General features: G+C 58.0%; 9 protein-coding genes across 9 annotated transcripts; 5 read left to right on the top strand and 4 right to left on the bottom strand.

The window, feature by feature from the left end:
* Window positions 1-647: 647 nt before the first annotated feature.
* On the top strand, window positions 648-2,407 carry BKCO1_7100013 (mfs transporter; the record flags this gene model as incomplete). Its single annotated transcript, XM_020278766.1, has 5 exons — window positions 648-1,228; window positions 1,293-2,000; window positions 2,054-2,182; window positions 2,236-2,335; window positions 2,384-2,407. The coding sequence occupies 5 exons, from the start codon at window positions 648-650 to the stop codon at window positions 2,405-2,407; spliced, it is 1,542 nt and encodes a 513-aa protein (XP_020126107.1).
* Window positions 2,408-2,641: 234 nt separating this feature from the next.
* Window positions 2,642-2,967, bottom strand: BKCO1_7100012 (uncharacterized protein; the record flags this gene model as incomplete). The annotated part of the gene is made up of 3 exons (XM_020278765.1): window positions 2,642-2,733; window positions 2,782-2,909; window positions 2,963-2,967. 3 exons carry the CDS (start codon window positions 2,965-2,967, stop codon window positions 2,642-2,644), a joined length of 225 nt encoding a protein of 74 aa, XP_020126106.1.
* Window positions 2,968-3,301: 334 nt separating this feature from the next.
* Window positions 3,302-5,910, top strand: BKCO1_7100011 (mrna cleavage and polyadenylation specificity factor complex subunit; the record flags this gene model as incomplete). The annotated part of the gene is made up of 8 exons (XM_020278764.1): window positions 3,302-3,621; window positions 3,675-3,840; window positions 3,891-4,021; window positions 4,069-4,272; window positions 4,319-4,673; window positions 4,723-5,561; window positions 5,620-5,690; window positions 5,783-5,910. The coding sequence occupies 8 exons, from the start codon at window positions 3,302-3,304 to the stop codon at window positions 5,908-5,910; spliced, it is 2,214 nt and encodes a 737-aa protein (XP_020126078.1).
* A 1,133-nt stretch (window positions 5,911-7,043) lies between these two features.
* BKCO1_7100010 (uncharacterized protein) lies at window positions 7,044-7,502 on the bottom strand (the record flags this gene model as incomplete). Its single annotated transcript, XM_020278763.1, has 2 exons — window positions 7,044-7,346; window positions 7,410-7,502. 2 exons carry the CDS (start codon window positions 7,500-7,502, stop codon window positions 7,044-7,046), a joined length of 396 nt encoding a protein of 131 aa, XP_020126105.1.
* Window positions 7,503-10,331: 2,829 nt separating this feature from the next.
* On the bottom strand, window positions 10,332-12,366 carry BKCO1_710009 (alpha-mannosyltransferase subunit; the record flags this gene model as incomplete). Its single annotated transcript, XM_020278812.1, has 4 exons — window positions 10,332-11,746; window positions 11,793-11,966; window positions 12,015-12,293; window positions 12,351-12,366. The coding sequence occupies 4 exons, from the start codon at window positions 12,364-12,366 to the stop codon at window positions 10,332-10,334; spliced, it is 1,884 nt and encodes a 627-aa protein (XP_020126100.1).
* A 294-nt stretch (window positions 12,367-12,660) lies between these two features.
* Window positions 12,661-14,238, top strand: BKCO1_710008 (dhhc zinc finger membrane protein; the record flags this gene model as incomplete). The annotated part of the gene is made up of 5 exons (XM_020278811.1): window positions 12,661-13,016; window positions 13,064-13,235; window positions 13,290-13,586; window positions 13,647-13,725; window positions 13,784-14,238. The coding sequence occupies 5 exons, from the start codon at window positions 12,661-12,663 to the stop codon at window positions 14,236-14,238; spliced, it is 1,359 nt and encodes a 452-aa protein (XP_020126099.1).
* An 80-nt stretch (window positions 14,239-14,318) lies between these two features.
* On the bottom strand, window positions 14,319-15,408 carry BKCO1_710007 (methyltransferase type 11; the record flags this gene model as incomplete). Its single annotated transcript, XM_020278810.1, has 3 exons — window positions 14,319-14,915; window positions 14,977-15,219; window positions 15,367-15,408. The coding sequence occupies 3 exons, from the start codon at window positions 15,406-15,408 to the stop codon at window positions 14,319-14,321; spliced, it is 882 nt and encodes a 293-aa protein (XP_020126076.1).
* Window positions 15,409-16,134: 726 nt separating this feature from the next.
* BKCO1_710006 (serine threonine protein) lies at window positions 16,135-17,491 on the top strand (the record flags this gene model as incomplete). Its single annotated transcript, XM_020278809.1, has 3 exons — window positions 16,135-16,263; window positions 16,342-16,903; window positions 16,956-17,491. 3 exons carry the CDS (start codon window positions 16,135-16,137, stop codon window positions 17,489-17,491), a joined length of 1,227 nt encoding a protein of 408 aa, XP_020126075.1.
* A 1,335-nt stretch (window positions 17,492-18,826) lies between these two features.
* BKCO1_710005 (prolyl oligopeptidase) lies at window positions 18,827-21,380 on the top strand (the record flags this gene model as incomplete). Its single annotated transcript, XM_020278806.1, has 3 exons — window positions 18,827-19,191; window positions 19,482-20,611; window positions 20,668-21,380. The coding sequence occupies 3 exons, from the start codon at window positions 18,827-18,829 to the stop codon at window positions 21,378-21,380; spliced, it is 2,208 nt and encodes a 735-aa protein (XP_020126101.1).
* Between the last annotated feature and the right edge of the window lie 736 nt (window positions 21,381-22,116).

Here is a 22,116-nt window from a genome sequence, read left to right as displayed (position 1 = left end):
TTCAGACTGCGTATATCAGTGGTACAATGCCAGGATTCAATTCTGTCATGGCTACTATCCGGCGTCGAATGTATCTTTTTTCGCAGAACTGAATAGACTACTTCGACTACCCATGGGATGCATGTCATATCTTTCACAAGGCAAAGAATCGAGTCTATTAGACGTTACTGGCAGAGCACCCTCGAAGCGTTATTCGAATAGACTTTGAAGAGGCAGAATGGGCTCAAATTTTGATGAAGCTTTTAGGGTTATACTTTCCAATTCGCACGAGATCAGCTCAAGCATGGGCGAGAATACGTTTATCGAAAGCTCGGTGGCAACCCTCGACGGCTTCTTCCGAATGGACTTTGGATCTTCGCTTCTCCCGCAGGATCCCGGCCAGCATGACACTCAGTGCCCTCAGTTAAGACGTCGAGAAAGTCATGGTGCTGGTATAATCGTACGGTGATGAAGAAATACCGTGGCATGTTGACGGGTGCGATGGCCAGGGGCAGCTTTGTTCGGTGGGCTTTGATAGCGGGGTCCAGCCGAGCGTCATCGACAACACCCGATGGGGCATCTGCACCTTCTGTGCAGCGTTGCAATGCACGAGCCTTATCGGATTCCGGACCAATCTTGCTCGAGCCGAGGCGCTGAAAATCGTCGCCATGGATGCATCTCTCCTCGCACAACCTCAGGCTTCTTCCGCAAGTTCCTACGGCACTTTGAACTCGGCATCTCCGTCCTGCACTCCGCCTGCCGACATGTCAAAGCCCAAGCTCGCCTCCGACTCGGAACTTGGCCAGGTCAGCCAAAATGCCGATTCGGCTTCGGACATCCTCGACGACCAAAAGGCGATTCGCGAGAGGCAGATCCGATTGAAGGTCGACTTTCGCCTCTGTACCATCGCCGGAATCCTGTGCAGCCTCAACCTGTTGGACAGTGGCGTCATCTCCAGTGCCTCGGTTACGTCCATGCTGGCGGATCTCGACCTCGACAAAGGCAAGCGATATTCCATCTCCATCTTCATCTTTACCGTCTCCAGCATATTCTTCCAGTTGCCGTCGACCATTGCTGTGAGATGGTTTGGTCCTCGCCGCTGGTTTTCCTTCATCACCTGCTGCTTTGGCTTGATCACCCTGTGCACCGGTTTCATCCAGACATGGAAGCAGATGGTAGCACTTCGAATCCTCCTTGGCGCATCCATGGCAGGCATTTACCCCGGACTTGGCTACCTCATCAGTACTTGGTGCGTCCCAGCGTCCCAGCCCTGGAGGCTCCGTCCCTGCTCTAACCTCAAATCGAACGTGCAGGTACACCAGAGAAGAGCAGCAACTCAGGTTCGCATTCATGCAGAGCGGCCAAGTCATCATCCTTGCGACCGGAAGCATCGTCAACTTTGGACTGAACCACCTGAATGGCCACGCCGGGCTTGAAGGCTGGCGATGGATGTTCATCGTGCAGGGTGCCATCACCAGCTTCATCGGCATCGTCACATACTGGTGGGTTGTCGATTTCCCCGAAAATGCCCATCGCAGCTTCATGTTCCTGTCAAAGGAGGAGAGTGCCATTGCCGCAAGTCGCATCCACAGAGACCGCTCTGACGTGCACGCCGATGCCTTTACCATCAAGAAAGTGCTCGTCCACGCACTGGATCCCAAGATCTATGGGCTCTGCTGCCTGTTCTTCCTGCAGAATGTCGTCAGCACCGCGCTGAACTACTTCCTGCCCATCATCCTGCAAAGTGGCATGGGATTTTCGTCCAATGCGTCCATTATCTTGTCCGCGCCGCCCTATTACTACGCCGTCATTCCCGCATTGCTTTCATCCTTGATGGGAGACAAGTACCGGATGCGCGCGCCCATCATCTTCTTCAACTGCGTCTGTGTGATTGTCGGTTTCTGCATGCTAGGGTTGGCGCAGCAAGTCACAGTGAGATACATCGGGACCTTTCTCGCCACGGGAGCCTATGTGGCCAATTGGGCGGCTCTGATGGCATATCAGGCAAATAACATCGTCGGGTAAGTCCACCACCATGTGTTTGACGTTCATTTGCTGAAAGGGAGGACTGCAGACAATGGAAGCGCGTCTTCACCGCAGCGATATGCACTGCATTCAACGGAGCAGGTGGCATTGCAGGCAGTTACATAGTGCGCAGCAACGAAGCACCGAGATACCCGACTGCCGTCTGGATCTCAATCGGGTAGGTCGGCCTGGTTTTGGTGGCAAAAAGCCATTGCTGATCAGCCATGACAGCTCGCATATACTGATGGTCGGCATTGTGATGGTCTTCTCGCTCTACTTTACAGTCGCCAACAGGGCGCAAAAGCGGGGAAGGAAGATACTTGAGGCAACAGTGAGTCCGCGAGCCTGTCAGTGGTTACCACACTGACCGTCGATGCAGGAGGGTTTCCGATTTACGATATGATGGCCTGTCGTTTGCGTATTGGCGGTGAATGCGGGCAGACATTCGGGATCGTGATGATGATGCTCACAAGATCATATTTCGGGCTGTGCTTCTCTTGAATAATGTTTGAGCGGATAGTACGTGCATGTTGACCCTATCCTGGCGAATCAAGCGGCCACGGATATCCCACAACGCCAATTGTATGAAGCCCGAAAGTAGAGTAGATGAAGGGTAGATTGCTTCCGGAAACCGAGCTCATGCGCTGGCATTCGGCGGGCGGGCGGGATGATCGGGGACCTTGACGTCTTCGAACTCGTCCTGCGCAACGGCGCGGATGGTGAAAGCATCTTCCGAGGTCAGCAAAAGGACACGAAGCAGCTCGTGCCGCAACTCACAGACGCCAATCGCGAAACTGAAGATCGCGGCGCCGGTGACGATGTTTTTGACCAGGTAGGGCTGGCGGGCGCGGATCAAGGCCGGCGCCTGGCGATAGTTCTTGTCGTAGTAGGAGGAGCGTGGGATGCTGCGGGCCAAGTCAGCGGCGCGACGGGCTGCGCAGCGAGGAGCGAGACTCACGCCATGGTGAAATGCGCAGTGGTTCGAGCGGGCGGTGGTGTTGTCGGCGGCGATGCCCCGAAGCCGTCTGGCCGCTTTGTTGCCGGGGGGCCGTGCGTCGGTTTTGCTTGGCCCGCTCCGCTCCGCTGTGGCTGCTGCAAGCTCCAGACTGACCGCGGCAAGCTCGCAGCTTTCCTCGTCCTCAACACCAACCTCGCTGCTCCGCGCCTCTGCCCGCTCCGACCCCTGCGACGTCCCGGTCGACCGCTGCGCCGCCCGCCACACCCCCCTATATCTTTGTGCGCAGAGCGCGCAGCCGATGGACGCGTCGCGCGCATAATTGGCTGCCAGTAGTCCATAATGGAGCCCAGCATAACGGAGCAGCTGCGCCAGGCGCGTGAGGTCGTGCTCAGCAATCCGAACAACTACCCGGCCATTCTGCCCAGCATCCTGCCCATCATCGGCACCGCCGCCGACATCGAGCTGCGGAGATGGGGTGCCGAGTTCCTTGCTGAGACGTTCGCCTCGCCGCTGCTGCCCGCCGACCAGAAGCAGCAGCTGAGCCTGCTGGTTCTCGACCGCCTGCGCGAATTCCTAGACCAGCCCGGCGAGGATGTCGCCGTCGTCAAGGCCATCGTCCAGACGGCCGCGAGCATCTACCCGCTGCTGTTCCGCTACATGTAAGCCCATGCCTCGAGCCCGCCCCCGCGCGGCGCTTTCTGACCTCCCGCAGCATCAGCAATCCCCACGACAATGCGAACTGGCAAAAGATGGCCCAGGTCAAGTCCAACATCCTCCGCCGCATGGACACCGCCCCGCCCGGCGTACGCATCTGCTGCATCAAGTTCGTCCAGCGCGTCGTCCAGACCCAAACCCCCGGCCTCATCGCCGATCCACGTGTACGCCTTCCTTGTCGCCCTTTCGCCCTGCTCTCTCTGACCCGTAGTAGCGCCCCGAACATAACGAAATCTCCCTCGCCCTCGTCCCGCGCGACCATCCTTTGATACCACCTCCGAATCTGGAAGCCGAGGCATCAGGTTTGCTGGATAGGCTATTGAGCATCCTCCAGGATGAGATCAGGTTTGTGTCCAGTCCGCTGTGAGGGCGATCCGTCTGACTGTCCGCAGTGATGCTCTCCTTGTTACTGCCACCCTCAATAGTTTGGGGAGCCTCATCCGTACTCGGGCCTCGGTTGCCAACAAGATTGTCTCCACCGTCCTCAATTTCAATCCCCTCAAGCTGGCAAATTCACCCATGACGCCCAAGTCCAAGGTCATGATAAAATCCATGGAGCGGACCGTCCGTGCCCTCCTCATAAACGTCGTAAAAAAGTGAGTGTTCGTGCATCCCATTCGGCTATACACGCTAAATGATCAGGAACCCCAACCACCCATTAGCACCGAGAATCCAACAGCACGTCGACAGACTCCACCACACTCGCCTGGAGATCTTCGACGAGACAACTCGCAAAAGACCAGCCCCCATCGAACCAACCGATGGCCTAGACTTAGCAAAGAGACAGCGTCTTGGAGCCGATGTCCACGCCTCCACCCCACCTGACGCGCTTCCGTTGGGCCCTGGTCCGGTGAGCTACGCGCAGCTCTATACATTAACTCAGGACGAAGGATCAAGGAATTTCGACGTGCAAGCCATTCCAATCGACCTCCTCGTGCGGATCTTGGTGCCAATCCTCGGTTCCCTTGACAAACCGCAGCTGGACAATGCAATCAACGTGGGTCCGCTCCTTCCACCCCTATAGGTCGTCACTGACATGTTACTAGGCTGTTCGGGCACGTTATCTCTCGTTAAGTAGAACTCAACCTAGAAGCGCATTGGATGCATCAGCAGCAGCGACGCAGAGAGCGCCGGTTGTGGATGAAGATGACGACTACGAGCCGGTCTTTCAGCCGACGGAAGACACGGAGCAGATTATCAACAGACTGGATAGCGCTTTCGCAGACGCGAGCGCCCTAGGACGGCAACCGGACGTGGCATTAGGAACTTTCAATCTGGCCCCGCCGCCAGCTCTCACGGAGCAGGAAACCGTCGAATACAGCAAAGGCACTATCAACCGTGTCTTCGGCATCATGTCCGCCCTTGACGACTCCGGTCGCGGCAAGACGCAGAAGCATGGCTTCAACCGCTTGGCCGCCAGCGGGTACGACCGCGATGCCTGGATAACCATGATCACGCGTCTGGCGACCCGCGCCTCGGCCGGCTTGGAGGACGAAAGCGTGGTCAAGAAGGAGGAAGGAGCAGAAATCGTCCCCGCCCGGAAAGGGGGGGCGTTCTCGATCAGCAACGCCATCCGCGACGCGCTGTACCTGTACGTGCTCGAGGACTTCCGGCGCCGCATCGACGTCGCCGTGTCGTGGCTGTGCGAGGAGTGGTATAACGACCGGCTGCAGGCCGATCTGGCCGCTACCGAGGGCTCGGTCATGCACTACGAGAAGTGGGCGCTCAAGGTGTTGGATGGCATTTTGCCGTACCTCGACGCCAAGGACAAGGTGCTCATCCGCTTTCTGTCCGAGGTGCCCGAGCTCATTCCCGCCATGTTGGACCGCGTCAAGGGGCTCGCCCGGGATCCGGAGAGAATCGCCTTGGCGGTCAACGCGATACAGTAAGTGACTTGACGGTGCTGCCTGGATGTTTTCATTCTGACTGACGGGTCCATTCAGTTATCTCATCCTCATGAGGCCGCCGGTGCGGGATCAGTGCATAGATGCTGTTGAGGATTTGTGGAGGAACTGTAAGTGCTCCCCTTCCTGACCTATAACTGGGGATGTTTCTTTGTCGTCTTCTGCTACTGCGCAACCGAATACTGATTTTCGTGTCTGCTAGATGACGGCGCGAAGGGATTGACTACCAAGCTACTCACCAAGTGGCGGCCGCACGTGCTCCAGGAAGCGGCCAACGGCGCTGCTGCACCACCGCCCTCCAACGAGGTTGTCGTCGTGAAGACGGAATGATTGATGATGGTTGGGGAAGGGTTGGTGGTGGTGGTGTTGGTGGCATGGTGGGGCAGGCTCTTCTCTATGTTTCTTCGGCCAAGATACCAGAACTTGAATTCTATTATGACTTTTCTCCGTTTCCGCCCGCGGCTGGTGTGAGACGGGTGTGGTAGCGATGATCAAGAGGGAAAAGGATATATCCAGAGTGATGGTGTATTTCGCGGCTTTCTTCCAGGCGCTGCTCAAAGGGCCTGAAGCTTCCCGAATTTCTTTTTTTTTCAACCATGCGTACCTCACACTCATCGTTGCCGACTTCCTCGTGGTGCGCGTCACGTCACGTCACGTGCCGGACGGCAAGGACGATGACGGTGCTGATCCAGGCTGCTGCCGAGGAGGATCGTCTTGCTACTGTGAAGGAGGTGATGGCGGAGAGCTTCTTTTCGTCAACGGGGCCTCGGCTTCAGAGTCGGTGTAGATGGAGAGCTCGACTCGACTACTTACGGTGCTTTTACCCGGACACTAGCATCCAAGCATCCACCCCGCGACGCTTCGCGGGATGTCAGCCGCTACAGTACCTCGTTTTGCCGGGCAGGGGGACCGAGAGTTTGACCATTCAGTGAGTTTCACCGTCAAGTTCCAACTTGCAAAGGCTCCGCTGGGCTGCCCGCTCGGCGCAGTGTTCTGATGTGAGGCTAGACGCATTGGATGGCCGGGCGCTGATGTGCACTTGGGGTCGGTCACGGTTGATGTGGTATGGGGGCCTAAGCGGCGAGTGGGCTGTTCGACGGCGGTTCCATCTTGCGATCGTAGTCACTGACACAGAAGCGGGCACGAGATGAGAAGAAGAACAAGATTGATTAAACCCCCAGCTGCTTGTGCGCTGCTGGGAATCCCACCCACCCAGGCTTTAGAGTAGCCTTGACTCGTAGCAGTGCTATCTAAACTATATACAGTGACCTCCGAAGAGCTGCCTGCAGAATAGGCATTGTCCAAGGGTCCCACAAGGGCTGACATCACCAAGAGGGTTGGAAGGTGAAGTCAATGTTGGTCGCGATCGAGCTGAAGAGGTGCTTCGATCCGATGGTCCCACAAGGGCTGACCCCACCAGAGGTTGGAAGGTTGGATGGTTGGGAGGTGGAGTACTTGGTGTTTCACTCGTCCGGAGGCGTCGCTCGTCGTTGTAACCTGCGTTCTTGGTTGGGGGCGTGCGCCCGTGGTGTCGCCCTGTTTGCGCTGGGAATTGGGAAGGCTTGAGGTTGACTGTTCCCTGGCGCAAAAGTGGACGCTTGGAGTCCCATAGGATTGGTTGTTGGTGCCAATGTCGATGGCTGCTGTGTCTGGACGTGGGTACCAGCAATGACCGGGGGGTTCCCACTGAAAGAGGCAGCTTGGAAATAAGTCTGTTGCGAAGGCGGGGGGCCGTGACCCATGACTACTGCATTTAAAGCCTGAGGCTGGTGAATGCTTTAGAACTAGCTCCTAGGATTTCCGCCATACGCGCTGGGGATTTAACGTACTCCAATGTTCGAGTTGGGTTGGTTGTTTTGAGGTGCCAAGCCGGATGGTGCTCCAGGTAGAGCTGCAGCATAGTCGCGATTCTGCTGCTCCATGAGCTCAAGGATTGCTCGTCGATCTGTCCAGACTCTTCGGAGCCCCTCCTCCACGTCTTCCTCATCGATGGGGTCTGTAGATATTTATGGGCGGGCGATGGGCTGCCGCACGCGCGCCCGCCGCGCCAACAGGTCACGTGCCGAGGTGCCTCTTTCACCCGCCTGACCTTATATGACATCATGCGAGAACACAAGGAAGGCACACTCATAGCCAGGCAAGGAAGGCACACTCATGACCAGGTGACCGGTGGCCGGAGGCTCAAAACACCGAGCGGCGTTGATATCTCTACCCGCCTCGCCCCAACACTTCCCTTCCTCACTACAACATCTTTTTGTACGCAACCATGCCTCGAAACCCAAAAAGAGACGACCACGCGCGCTCTTCGGAGCTAATGCCACCACCACCACCACCACCCCCACTGCCATCGCAGCAGAGTCAACCCAACTCTCGGACAAGAGAGCCCACGAGGGATCCATTGAAGCTGCTTCCACCGTTGCCATCGCAGCAGAATCGACACAGATCCCAAACTAGGAAGCCCTGGCTGGACCGTCCGAATCCGCTAGATAATTTGCCGCCACTCATCCCTACCGCGGCGCAGAGAAAAAGGTTTCAAGGCTACGACTTAGATGCCGAAACACGGTTTGTTCACCCGACCCTCATCGCTGTGCCTCACTAACAACCTGTCTAGGCGCTGGAAAGACCACTGCCTCGTGTGATATTACGAGTACCATGGGCACTGGAAGACATGCGGGAACCCCTGCTACCACTGCAGGGAGAAAAAAGGCATCACCAGACCGAATACCCACAAGGGTGAGGTATGCCCGAACAGTGACTTTCCGCTCACATGGTGGCTGGACATGTCCACCGCCCAAAAGGGACACGATAGCCAAAACGAGCAGGCGATGATCATCTCTCAGCTGAAGGAGCTCAACGAGGACCTGCAGAACCGGAACAACGGCCTGCGGAACCAGATCTTGGACCTGCAGGACCAGAAATTGGACCTGCATGACCAGAACCGGGAGCTGGAGGGTCAGAACACGGACCAGCAGACGAGGATCGGTGATCTGGAGGCTGAAGTCCGACACCTTCGCCGAGGACGCAGACTGTCATCGCCAGCCACGGGGAGACACGAAGACTATGCCACCTATCGCAGGAGGAGCCACTCTAGGCAAAGTCCCAGTTACGGCCGGAACCATAGTTCAAGGGAGTATGAGAGACGATCTCGATCTCGTTCTCGGTCTCCCGACTCATATACAGGCCGGCGAAAATACAGGAGTCGGACACCATCACGTCATCATCCTAGGCGTGGTAGCCCCGGCTGGATCCATGAGTCAAGGGGGGGTGAGAAACATTTTCGACGTCGTTCTCGGTCTCTCAGCTCGCATGCAGGCCGGCGGAAACACAATCGTTCCAGAAGTCCCCTTCCAGATCCTAAGAGCAGACGCTACCACAGTGAGCTAAATCGCTCTAGTAAGGGCCTTCCTTACCCTCACTCTCTAGAGAGATATTATCCCATCTCCCATTCGAGGAGAAACCCATCGCCTTCGCCTCAAATGGAGTACGGACAACACAGAACTGTTAGCGACGAAGCTAGGCAAATCTCTGCTTTCGAACAACTAAGTTTACGCCCAGGAACACCTGTAACCCGTCGGCGCTCTCAGTATATCAAGACTGAGCGGGTTTCACAATCGCCTTAACCACAAAAAGCGCAACTGCCCAGACGAGATGTTGAATCAGAGTCGTTACGGTGAAGGATGTTGGACACGTGTGGTGGAACACAATACACGCGGTACACATGGTCTGATATGGAAAGACGAAGACATCGGCAACTTCAACTCGCCGGTTTGCTTGATATTGGTGTGGGCCAGGTCACTCCTGAGCAACACAGGAGTTGTTAATTTTATGGGAATTAAAAAAGATTCCTGTGCTAACCAATCTCCCACCGGATGGCCAACAGCCACTGATGCTTACACCTAATCCGAGTGAGCCAAACCTTTGTGATCAGGACGACAGACACAATCGCTCAAATAGGCCAGGTGACAGAGGAACGAAGCTACAACTTTTGGTTCAGATAGTTCCAATTCAGAAGTTCTCAACCATTTCTCATTCCGTTTACTGTGATATATACCATGCCCGCCGAACAGTCTGACCCAAGACAGGCTCTTAACACCACACGCTGTCAAGTGACTAGTGACTACCTTCGGCATAAGACGTTCTCAATGCAGCGCGGCGCGACGATTACGCATAGACTTTGACCAACGTGTAGCTGATGTAAGCGACCTGCTTTCTATGGCATGGCTGCAGCGGAAGGTGACATCAGCTCTACCGACCACTGTGTGTCCATGAGAAGGGCACCGTGGAATTCTTCATCGAGTTCTGATTCCAAGCCGCTCACGAGGCCGAGGCTGCCCACCCCGGTAGAACGGGCAACCATCGCGATCAGAATGCGTTGGATGACACCAGCAATCCAGCTCTCGTCGTCGCGGACCAGACGAGCTCATTGCTCTTGCGTAGTGCCGGGCGTCAGGCAGGCGTTGACGCCGTCGGACTGACCGGAGAAGAGCGGGAGGCCGCTGAGCCATGTTCTGCACCGCCCACAACAACACCAAGACGTACGTTGGAATGCAACAGGGAAGAGTCGACAAATTCGTGCAAGAGCATTCGGGATGTGACGTTGTCGAGAGCATGCGCTAACGTGAGCGCCCGGACGCTAGCCAGCAGTAGTTAGTCCCTCGTTTTGCCGTATGTAACTCGATCATCATTCCCTATATATTCATCGGCTTCGCTCATATGAGTAGCCATGTATTTGGTCTGGACCTCACCAGTCCCTACAACGTCCCCACCCTCTTCAAAATTCTAATCTTCGGCTCCAACCTCACGCCCACCCACCATCCCCTCGTAATCCTCTCCCTCACCCACTCCTCCGCCCACCCCCAAAACCAGCCCGTCTTCCTCTCATCCACGCCCAAGACCAGCCGTCTCAAACTCTCACTCCTTGGCCCCAATCCCTCTTCTACCCCGCCCAAAACCTCCCCCAGCTTTTCGCCGGGCCGCACGATCCGGATGCCGCCGAAAGCGTACACCACGTCCACGACCTCCCACTTGCCGATGACCTTCTCCGGGCGCTCCGCCAACACATAGTCAAAGTCAGCCCAAAAGCTGGGGTTGAGTAGCATGTCAGGATCGTCCGTTTTATCGTAGACCCAGCGGTCCGAGGACGAAGATGATGACGACGACGAGCGCCGCGCCTTTTCCGCGGGCGAGTACGGGACGAACTCGATGCCGCCGTCGTCGCGCAGCGCCCATTCGCCGTCGCGTTCCGGCGAGGAAGACGAAGACGACGATACTGCGTGGCGCAGTCCCGGTCCGCCTTTTTCGAGGAAATGCGTGACGCCGGTCTGGCACGCGAGGTTGTCGAGGTGCACCCTCACGCGGGGCTGGAGCTGCTGCTCGTTCCCGCCGAGCGCGTCTTCCTGGAACGCGACGATGCTGTGAAGCCGGACGAGCGCCGTGCCGCCGGGGTAGTTTTGCGCAGAGACGGCGAGCAGCGCGGCGGAGACGGCGCCCGACAGCACCACGGAAGCCAGTAGGACCCAGCTCGCGACGCGGTATGCGCGGGCCTTGGCGTAGCGGGTGGAGATCCAGCCCGCGCTGGCGGAAGCGCAGGCGGTGAGCGCGGGGACGACGTAGATGATGAAGCGCCACTCTTTGTGCGGGAGGGCGCTGTAGATGGCGACGAAGGCGAGGCAGGGGGCGAGGAGGGCGGCGCTCGGGCCGCGGGTGGCGGCGTTGAGGAGGGAGAGCGGGAGGAGGAGGGTGTAGGTGAGGGGGTTGAGGAGGAGTTTGGGGAGCGCGGAGAGGAAGTAGTAGTGCGTGGGCGAAGTGCCCCAGTCCGAGGCGTGGCCTTGGAGCGTGTTGTACGCGAAGGCGGACCATTCGGGCCAGAGGGGGCGGGGGTAGGTACGCCAGAAGTACGTGTCGATGGGAACGGTGATGAGGAGGCCGATGAAGGCGCCGGCGAGGCCGGAGGGGATGACGAAGCGGAGGAAGGGGAGGAAGCCGGAGGTGGGGGCGCGCTGCAGGAGCTGGTGGAGGACGAGGCAAATGAGGAGGAGGGCGAGCTCGGAGCGGAAAACTATGCCGGCGATGGTGAGGAGGTAGAAGCAGAGGCGGAGCATATTGGTCGACAGCACCCCGTTAGGCAGGGTGAGGGATTGCAGGTAGAAGCTCAACGCGAGCGTGCCTGGGTGCGGTTAGACACGGATCGGAGAGGAGGAAAAGGTACTCACTCATTGCAAAAGCGTACATGTTGGGCAGAGTACGGGACGCATAGTACATTAGATGGAATTGAGTTGCCTGGAACAAGACAAACCAGTTGCTGGCAGCCTTCCCGAACACTTTCCATACGGCCCTGCGGAAGGAAAGCAGGGCAAATGCATTGAGTAGGCCGAGAATTGCGCGAACTAGTCATGTTCAGTACGAGAAGCATGCTGCATTGCATGGAGACTTACCGAGCAATTGCACCTGGGGAGGCGAGCTCAGCCATGTCACGAATGGTCTGGACAAGCCGGCGAGCACCAATGCGCCAGCAAAAGTGCGGGGGACGGAGCCAGGAAAGGAAACGTGGTCATAGTGCTCGGCAAAGAAATCATTGGCATCTTCAGTCGGGACACCATGGACGAGGATGTCGTGAACGGCCTGGATGTTGAACGATTCTTCAACTTTGGTGTAGGGGGCCCACGCCAGGTGGAGCAGAACGACGGCCGGAATGAGAAGCGAGAGGAATGATTCTGCGGCTGGAGTCAGCGGCCGGTACAGGACGGGAAGCCGCGAGAGAAGAGACTCACCAAGGATCGGATTCATTGTGGCGGCTCATGTTAGTGTGGTCCGCAGGAAAAGGAGAGCAGTGGTGCGGAGGCATGGGCTTTGAAGGCGGAGGTAGAGGGTTGATTGATGGGAGGCGAGCGCGTCGGGTCGGCAAGCGAGCGCGTCATGGCACACGTCTCCCCACAGCTCCCGGCCGCGATGCTCCCCGTCCACCTCTGCGCAACACGCCTGCCACCACCGCCGTTACAGGTGTCCATGGATCGCCGCTGATCCACGCGTCAACCTTCCGCCTCCATCCACTCGCTACTTCGCCCTTCCCATCGCCCCGCAATGGCCGCCTTCAGCGCCTCGTCGCTCGCTGTTCCCGCCATCGTCATCCTCATCATCTTCCTCGGCTACACCTCGCAGTTCCTGTACCCCCACCTCGACCCGCACCCTCTGGAGCAACACCAGGAAATAAAGCTCAATGTTCTGCTCGCATGCCTGCTCATCAGCTTCGCCCGCGGCTGCTGGACAGACCCGGGGCGCGTGCCGAAGGACTGGGTGCCAGAACCCGTAAGAGTGCATGGAGACGACACCCCAGTGAAGGCGAAGGATGAGGACGCGCCTACGGTGCGCCCGCGCTGGTGCAGCAGATGTGATGCTCCCAAGCCGCCGCGCACCCACCACTGCAAGACCTGCGAAAGGTACTGCCCGCCAGCGCTGTCAGTAGATAGGTTAATAACGAATGTAGATGCATTCCCAAGATGGACCACCACTGCCCGTGGCTGGCAAATTGTGTTTCCCACACCACCTACCCGCACTTCTGGCGCACCCTTGTCTACGCCACTCTTGCCCTTGGCTACAACGAGTACCTGCTCTATATCCGTTGCGCTGAGATCTGGAACAAGAGGCATCTCCCAAGCGTGCGTTACGCCTTCTGCTCCAGCTGCCCCCCTTCCTACTCATCCGACGGACAGTACCTCGGCCCTACCGCTCCTGAGCTCATGCACCTCTTCGTCCTGATGGCCGTCAACTCGGCCACCACCTTCGGCGTCAGCATCATGACGCTACGCTTCGGCCAGATGTTCGGCCAGAACGTCACCACAATTGAGAGCTGGGAGATTGAGAGGCACGATACGCTTGTGAACCGAGCAAGGTATCTGGGTGGGCAGCTGGACAGGCCAGACGGAACGAGGGTCAGGATCAAAAAGCAGGAATTCCCCTACGATATCGGCATCTTCGCCAACATGGCGCAAGCCATGGGCACCAAGAACGTGGGTTCACCCAATTCAAACGACCCCTTCTCCATCCAAGCATCTAACATCGAGGTATAGATCCTGGCGTGGTTTTGGCCATTTGCCGCAACTCCGCCGAACGACACTGGCCTCAACTTCGAGGTCAACGGCTTCGAAGGTAAGTTTATCACATTATAGACCCTCACAATAGAGCTAGAACTCACGCTGCTTCAAAGACCTGTCCGTCACTTGGCCTCCTCCCGATCCGGATCGCGTGCCACTCCCCAAGCGCCAATTCAAACCCGAAGATGCCTTCACTCACACCGTTCCGGACTTCGACGACCAACAGGCCATGGCAGATTTCAAGAAACGACAGGCAGAGGACCTCAAGCGCTGGCAAAGTACGGGACTACAGCGTAGACGTCCCTTCCACGAGCGCGTTGGCAAGAATGTCGTCGTCGAACGAGAGGGCAGCTTCGATTCCGACGAGGAGTCGCTGAGCGAGGGAGGTGGCGGCGGCAGTGGTGACGAGTCCGGAGAGGAGGCATGGAAGAACTCGGAAGGGGAAAGACTGAGGGATTTTGGCGTGGACGAAGAAGCGGAGTTTTACGACGAGGACGAAGTGCCACTCAGCGAGCTGATGAGGCGGAAGAAAGCGGCGGCGGCGGCGGCTACAGCACAAGGCACTTAGGGTGTCTGGCAAAAATTCGCATAACGTTATTTCCCATTGCGACAACAAACAGACTAAAGACCACCTCGATCTCCGCCCTCTCAGGCCTTCCTCGCCACAGCTCTCAACCGCACATACCCCAACCACCACGTCCCGTCCTCCCTCTCACAACTCCCCCTCAACGCCTCGGCCACCCACCGTACCACCTCCTCCCTCTTCATCTCTCCCCCCTCTTCTTCGACCTTATCCAAGAACTGCTTCCCAAACAACCTCACCCACCCCTCCACGCCTCCCTTCTCCTCCTCCGTCAACCGCGTCGGCCGGTACTCCGTCTCCAGCTTCTCAACGACGAACCCCGCTTCAACGAGCTTTTCGCGCAGCCACTTCTCACTCGCAAAGTACCACGGACTGATCTCGCGCGCGGCGGCGAGGGACGGCACGACGTTGAAGTGGACGAGGGCGGTGGTCAGCGCGGTGAGGACTTCGGCCACGTTGCCCGCGCCGCCCGCCTCGAGCACGAGGGACCCGTTCGGCGCGAGGAGGCGGGAGAGGTGGGTGAAGAGGGTCTGGTCGGAGTCGACGCCGCGGGCGTGGGGGGCGCGGAGGATCCAGTGGAGGGCGGCGTTGGAGAAGATTTTCGTGAAGGGGGCGGTTGCGGCGGCGGCGAAGAGGTCCGGGGCGGAGGTGGGGAGGTCGGACTGTGAAGGGGGTGTTGGTGGGGAGGGTTGGCTGAGAGGTGGGGGGGCTGGGTGGACTTACGCAGTCGGCGACTCGGTAGGAGATGTTGGGGGAGGGGGAGTGGTCGGTTTGTGCGGTCTTGATCATGGAGGCGGAGGCGTCGAGGCCGAGGACGGAGCCTTGGGGGACGTGCGAGGCGATGTGCGCGGTGAGGGGCCCGTCGCCGCAGCCGATGTCGAGGATGCGGTCGGTCGGTTCGGGGGAGAGGTAGGAGACGACGGTCTTGGTGAGCTGGGGGACGAAGGCGGCGGATGTTTTGTATTCCTGGTGGTCGCTATGAATCAGTTATGGTCGGTAATGTTGTCGGACTGCTCGCATCTACGGGATGCAGAATCGTTGGAGTCCTAGTCAGTTCGAGGAACAGGATTCTTGGTACGATAATAGTGCACAGGTGTGTAGGCAAATACTGACCTCAGATGACCAGTGGTCTTTCTTCTCTTGAGTTGCAACCATGATTGACGTCTGTCTCGTGTTCAGAGCTAAAGATTGCGTTGTTCTACGAAAGATCGAAGCAGGCGGGCGGGGTATTTATGTTGTTGGTGTTGGAGGAGTAGTGCTACATATGGAAGGTCCGATATCGGAACCAGAGCACAATCATTGAACAAGCCTAGCGACCAGTCAGACGTGGAGCATTATGGCTCATAGCTGCAGGAATGTCTCATTCCGAATGGGGCGTTGCGATTAATGTCCAAAAGACCAAGGATGTGGACCGCAGTCCGCATGACGTTGACCGCAGCATAGCGAATCACAGCGTCACGTCAAAACAACTTCGATGATACCGAGGCACGAGAAGCTTAGAGTTTCACCCACGAACAACGCAATCCTGCCTGGCAGACACACGCTGGGCAGTCATGAATTCGGCTGGTCGAGCACGTGTCGGGCTTGATGCCTCAGGCAGCCAGGCGGCCAGACTTCCGGCCCAAGCTCGCCCTGTCGTAAGCGCAGGCGCAGCAGCAACAACAGCTCCAACTTCTTTCCACGTCTACACAATCCGCACCTCCCCTCACGTCGCCTGCCAAGAGCCACTTTTACCAGTCGCCAAGAAACCCATCGCCCCTGTAATCAGCCAAGCTGGAGTTATCGCGCATCGCCCGTAGCGGTTACCACCCCGAATTCCCCGACCACCACTCGTCCTTCCGAGACGATTCCTATCCGGACGGCGTCGCCTCGCGCTTCAGCATGGCATCCTTAGGCTCATATGTCCTCGACCTGGTCTATTCCTTGACCAATTGCATGTCATGCTTTCCCGGCACCCCGCAACTCAAAATCAATGGCCGTAGCTTCAAGATCTTGCGCCTTCTCGGCGAGGTACGTTCGAGCGGCCTAGCATCCCCTAGGTTCTTCTAAAAGACGGGCACGATACTGACGAAGCGATTCACCGTGCAGGGTGGCTTCTCGTACGTCTATCTCGTTCAAGACAACTCGGGCGCGAACCTATATGCGCTCAAGAAGATACGGTGTCCCTTTGGCCAGGAGTCGGTGTCCCAGGCGCTCAAGGAAGTCGAGGCGTACAGCCTGTTCTCGCCGCACCCCAACATCATTCACTGCATAGACCACAGCATTGCGTCGGATAAGTCTGACCCAGGCGCGAAGACGGTGTACATCCTGCTTCCGTACTACCGAAGAGGCAACCTGCAGGACATGATCAATGCGAACCTCGTCAACCACACGAACTTTCCGGAGCGCCGGCTGATGATCCTGTTCCTCGGCGTGTGCAGGGCGCTGAAGGCCATGCATCAATACAAGGTCAAGGGGGCGCCCGGTGGAACGGCGAGTCAGGCAAAGGCGAAGAGGGTGAGACAGCAGGCTGCTCGGGCTGATGCGGAGGCTGCGGATGAGGCTGGCGATGAGGCGGCGGAGCCTCTGATGGATGACGAAGTCACTGCCGCTCAGGATGGCGTTGCACCGGGGCAGCAGCGCGCGTACGCGCACCGGGACATCAAGCCAGGTGAGCGCGCTACCGCGGCCGCGTTAAAGGAGCTCGACTGACTTTAGACAAGGCAACATCATGATTGCGGACGATGGAAAGACGCCCATTCTTATGGATCTGGGGTCTCTCGCACCATCGCCCATCCAGATCACCTCGCGCTCGTTAGCCCTCCAGGTGCAAGACACGGCGGCCGAACACAGCACCATGCCGTACCGGGCTCCGGAACTGTTTGATGTCAAGACGGACACGGCGATCGATACCAAGGTTGACATTTGGTCTCTGGGCTGTACGCTCTATGCGTGTCTCGTGGGCAAGTCGCCGTTTGAGGCGCGCTCTGAGGAGACGGGCGGCAGCCTCAGTCTCTGCGTGCTCGGTGGTGACTGGCGTTTCCCGGATGAGAGCTCGGCGCAGGAGCACGGCAGACAGAAGCAGGCGGCCACATCGACGGCAACGCGGCAGGAAGGCAGCATCAGCGAGCAGGTCAAGGACGTGGTGAGACAATGCTTGAGCGTCGAGCCGTCGGAGCGGCCGGACGTGGACGGGCTGATCCGGATCGTGGAGGATGTGATTACGATGCTGCCGGAGGACGACGGCGGCGATGACTGAGGCTGGGGCGCGGTTGCGGTGTGCTGTTTTGATACCCGGGCAGGCGTCAGGCACTTTGCATTGGCAATTGGTCGTTCACTGGTGCGGGACTGCCATTCTTATTCGCGTTGCTTCGGGTTTGGCCCGAAAGCAAGCTTCTCTTCTTGTAGGCAGATGCTTGAAGATTTCATCTAGCTTCACGGTAATGTCGCACGGCGTGAGACCATGTCTACAGCAGATGCACCATATCGCAGCCACTGGCAAGGGAGTCCAAGTCAATGCAGTCCGAGTCACGCTGCGGGCGGCCTTCAATTTCGAACTGACTTTTGCCGAACATGGGTCCGGGGTTGGATAACGCGGCGGTACCTGACTACCTGACTCCGGCGTCTGATTCCAGAACGATGTCGTGCAGACCAGAGCCAGGGAATGCGATGCCGTGCGATGCCCCCGCCCGCGCCAACTATGGCGAATAATCGCAATGGACGAGGTCAGGGCAGAAGAGCTTGACCGCTTGGCGGGGACTGGGGGACGACGTGGAGCTTGGCCGTCGGCCGGCTGCGCTAGCTCGCCTTTGCCCCGTATTGTGCGATACTCATGGCCGCCGCTCTCAACGCCGGAGCTCGCCTCCCCGCTGCTGTGGGCTTGTCGCTTGTAGGATGCGTGCAGACACTCGAGAGCGCAGTGGCAGAGCGTGCAATCTAGGCCCCCGCGAAGGATTCGCAGGAAGCTGCAGCTGGGCAGGCGGCAACGACTAAAGCAGGCACGTCATGCTCGCGAGCGGGGAGGACTCGTGTCGGGCGATGCACCTTCCCTTTGCAGCCGCGGACCTGTATATCACCGCGCCGCTCATATCACCCTCTCCTCATCCCCCGAGCCTTGGCCTTCGCGACGCACGGCTTATCGACACCGACACCTGCCTTGGCATCCTTCACCAGGGCTTTTTTTCGACTGCCCTCCGGCCCCGGCTGGAGTTCTCCGCTGCCTGACAGGCGCCTTCCACCCATCGTTACATCGCCCGCCGACACAACAGCTGCCCCAACAAGGCAAGCTTCGGCGCACAGGCTTGCTGCTGGCTACTCAACCCCGGCCTGTCTGTTTGTTACCTGGTCCGCGGGATTACCCATTGCCCAAGCCATTGAGGTAAGCAGATTAACATCCATGATGACATCCCAGCGGCATGCCCGACTATATATTGTCCCCGCCGCCCTGCTGGCCCAAATGATTTCCTCTCGCACCCCCTCGTCGCCCCCCTTCCTCTCTCGTCCCTTCGCTGCACTCGCCCTGCAGCAACGTGGTCACCACCCCACGTTCCCCGTCAACCGCGCGAGCAGACGCTGAACCCAGCCGCCTTCCACCATGGCGCGCGCAGGCCTACTCTCGACCTACCTCGCCCTACTGGTGGCGCTCCTCGCCATGACGATCAAGGCGGCCAAGTTCACGCCCGAGGTGCTGCTGAGCGCGCCGCGCCGCTCCTCCGGCGTGCCCAACGCCGACGGCTCCAAGGTGCTGTACACGGTCTCGACTTACTCGTTCGCCGACCACGCATCGACCGCCGAGCTGCGCGTGCTCGACGTCGCTTCCGGCGAGAGCACCGTCGTCACGGACAACGGCGACGCTTCGGAACCCACCTGGCTCGACGGCTCCAACATCCTGGTCCTGCTGCCCGGCACCAATGGCACCACGGATGTGTTGGTCGGTCCGTATGACGACTTTGCGAACAGGTCAGTTGTGATTTTTGTGCAATTTTTCTCCTGATGCAACTGAGATCTGCTTGTTCCGTGTCCAATTGCGTAAATTGAGACATTGGGTAATTGAATCTTGTGTCTGGACGTGTTTATGCACTTGAACACGTCCGACTATTTGCTTCGACTACCTATAAAGGAAGATTGGACGCGGGTCTCATGCAACTTGCTTTCCCCTGGCGAAGCTTCGAAGCAAGGGTTTCCATGCTTGACAATAAAACCCTCTCAGTCGGGAATGGCAGTATAACATGATGCTGATTCGATTGTAGCAACTACACGGCCGGCAACATTGATGGCTCTGCCAGCGGTGTCAAGGTAGCTTCTCTCGGTGAGGGCAAGTTTGCATTTGCCATTACTGCTCTCGCCAAGCCGGACGGCTCCATCTACAACTCCGAAAAGGCTACGTCGGTCCCTTCCACTGGCAGGTACTACGAGGCCACCTTTGTGCGTCACTGGGACACTTACCTTACCCCTAACCGTAACGCTGTCTGGTACGGTACTCTGGCCAAGGACGGCGAGCAGTACAGCCTGTCTTCCCTTGTCAATGCTTTGAAGGGCACCAAGCTCGAGAGCCCGGTTCCTCCTTTCGGTGGCACCGACAACTTTGACGTCAGCAGCAGTGGACTTGTGTTTGTTGCCAAGGACCCTGAGCTCAACCCTTCTGTCTACACCAAGATCAACGTTTACTACGTTCCTCTTTCGACCTTCACTGAGTCGACCGCTCCCGCGCCAGTCCAGGTCGAGACCACCGGTTTCCAGGGCCAGAGCACTTCCCCCGTTTTCTCCCCCGATGGCAAGTCTCTGGCTTTCCTCCGTATGAGAGAGATTCAGTACGAGTCCGACAAGCTTCAGCTGTTTGTCGTTTCCGACGTGTCCAAGGCTGTTGCCGTCAACGCTCTCCCCGCCGCTGGCGACCTCGGTTCCTGGGACCGCAGTCCTTCTGCTGTCGCCTGGTCTGCCGACGGCAAGACTCTTTACTTGACCGCCGAGAACATCGGTCGCGTTTCCTTGTACTCTCTCCCCACTCCTGGCGGCAACGCTACCTATAGCAGCGAGAAGCCCACTCTCATCTTCAACGACGGTGCTGTTTCCGATGCGCACGCCCTTGAGACCGGCGATGTCTTCATCTCTGGCACCAACCTCATTGACAACTCCGTCTACTTCCTCCTGACCCCCGGCGAGGAGCCCGTCCAGGTTTCCTCCAACTCGAAGAACGGTGCGCTTTTCGGTCTGTCTCGCAGCCAGGTTTCCGAGGTTTGGTACCCTGGCGCTGGCAACGGCACCCAGATCCACGCCTGGGTCATTGTTCCGTCCAACTTCACCGCCAACTCCACCTGGCCGCTTGCGTACCTCATCCACGGCGGTCCCCAGGGCGCATGGGAGGATTCCTGGTCCACAAGTATGTCAAAATAACCCCTCCAGCCTCTGAATACCCGGCTAACCGTTTTACATCAGGGTGGAATCCTCTCGTGTGGGCCGAGCAGGGCTACGTTGTTGTTGCACCCAACCCCACCGGCTCGACTGGCTACGGAAAGGCTCTTACCGACGCCATTCAAGGCCAGTGGGGCGGTCTCCCTTACCAGGACATCGTCAACGGCTTCACGTACATCGAGAACAACCTCAAGTACGTCGACACGGACCGCGCGGTGGAGCTGGGCGCCTCGTACGGCGGCTACATGACCAACTGGATCCAGGGCCACGATCTGGGCCGCAAGTTCAAGGCGCTCGTCACGCACGACGGCGTCTTCAGCATGGCGGCGCAGCTCGCGTCGGAGGAGCAGTGGTTCCCGGAGCACGACCTCGAAGGCAAGTTCTGGGAGAACCGCGAGTCCTGGCTCGAGTGGGACCCGTCGGCGCACACGGACAAGTGGGCGACCCCCCACCTCATCATCCACAACGAGCTCGACTACCGCCTCACCATCGCCGAGGGCCTGGCCGCGTTCAACGTCCTGCAAGGCCGCGGCGTCGAGAGCGCGTTCCTGTCTTTCCCCGACGAGAACCACTGGGTCATCAAGCCGGAGAACAGCTTGCTGTGGCACACGGCCGTTTTTGATTGGATCAACTCGCGCGTGGGCCTGCCGACGTTGAGCGAGCAGAGCGAGAATGCGCGCGCGGCGAAGGCGGGCGCCTGGGGGAACAGGGAGAGCGATCTTGGGTTGAAGGCTTGAAGGCCTGAACGAGGAGGGAGATAGTCTGCACGTTGAAATGATGCATATTTTGGTGTATATTTGGGTATGTAATGAATGATCAAGATCATGATTGGATCGGCAATCATAGCATATGCATGCGTATGTGTGTGCGATCAAACCGGGTGCCGCATGTCATGTGCGTCTTTGCTCAGTGCACGGAACCGCTATAAAAGGCTGCGAATGGTCGACTTCGTGCTGTTTCTCCTCTTTCTCTACCCTATGTACGAGGATAGCAAGAAAGATTGAAAGACAGAGAAGCAAGTATCTAATTGCCTTGTTCTCTTCCACCACTTTGCATAGAACCTACCTGGGGGGTTCTCCGGCTCCCTATCAGAAACAGTGAGAGACTATGGAGTGTTGGCGAGTTTCCTGTCTCGTCAGTCAAAGTGTGTGTACATACCCACTCAGCATAGTAAAGACGGACACCTCTTTTTTACGGACTACATCCGGGGCTGCTCATGATTGAGCGTAGATGGTAAGCCGCATTTTTCACCGTTGCCCGCTGATCACATACACCATCGACGCTGCAGTGTGAAGCAAGCTTGAGTTTCCATCATCTTCTTTCATTCGTCTATGTAGTGACTACCAGCTATTAGTATCACCTATATGCAAGCCTCAAGTCTATCTTGTTGCTTGCCGCATGTGATGAACAAACGCTCTATGTAAATTACACCCCCCTTTCCCAGAAACGGCAACCTCCACCCCCTGCAGGCTG

The sequence above is a fragment of the Diplodia corticola genome, assembly GCF_001883845.1.
Source record: "Diplodia corticola strain CBS 112549 chromosome Unknown scaffold71, whole genome shotgun sequence".
NCBI classification, from domain to species: Eukaryota; Fungi; Ascomycota; class Dothideomycetes; order Botryosphaeriales; family Botryosphaeriaceae; genus Diplodia; species Diplodia corticola.
Note: the sequence above shows the minus strand (reverse complement) of the source record. Positions and strands in the feature narration are given on the sequence as shown.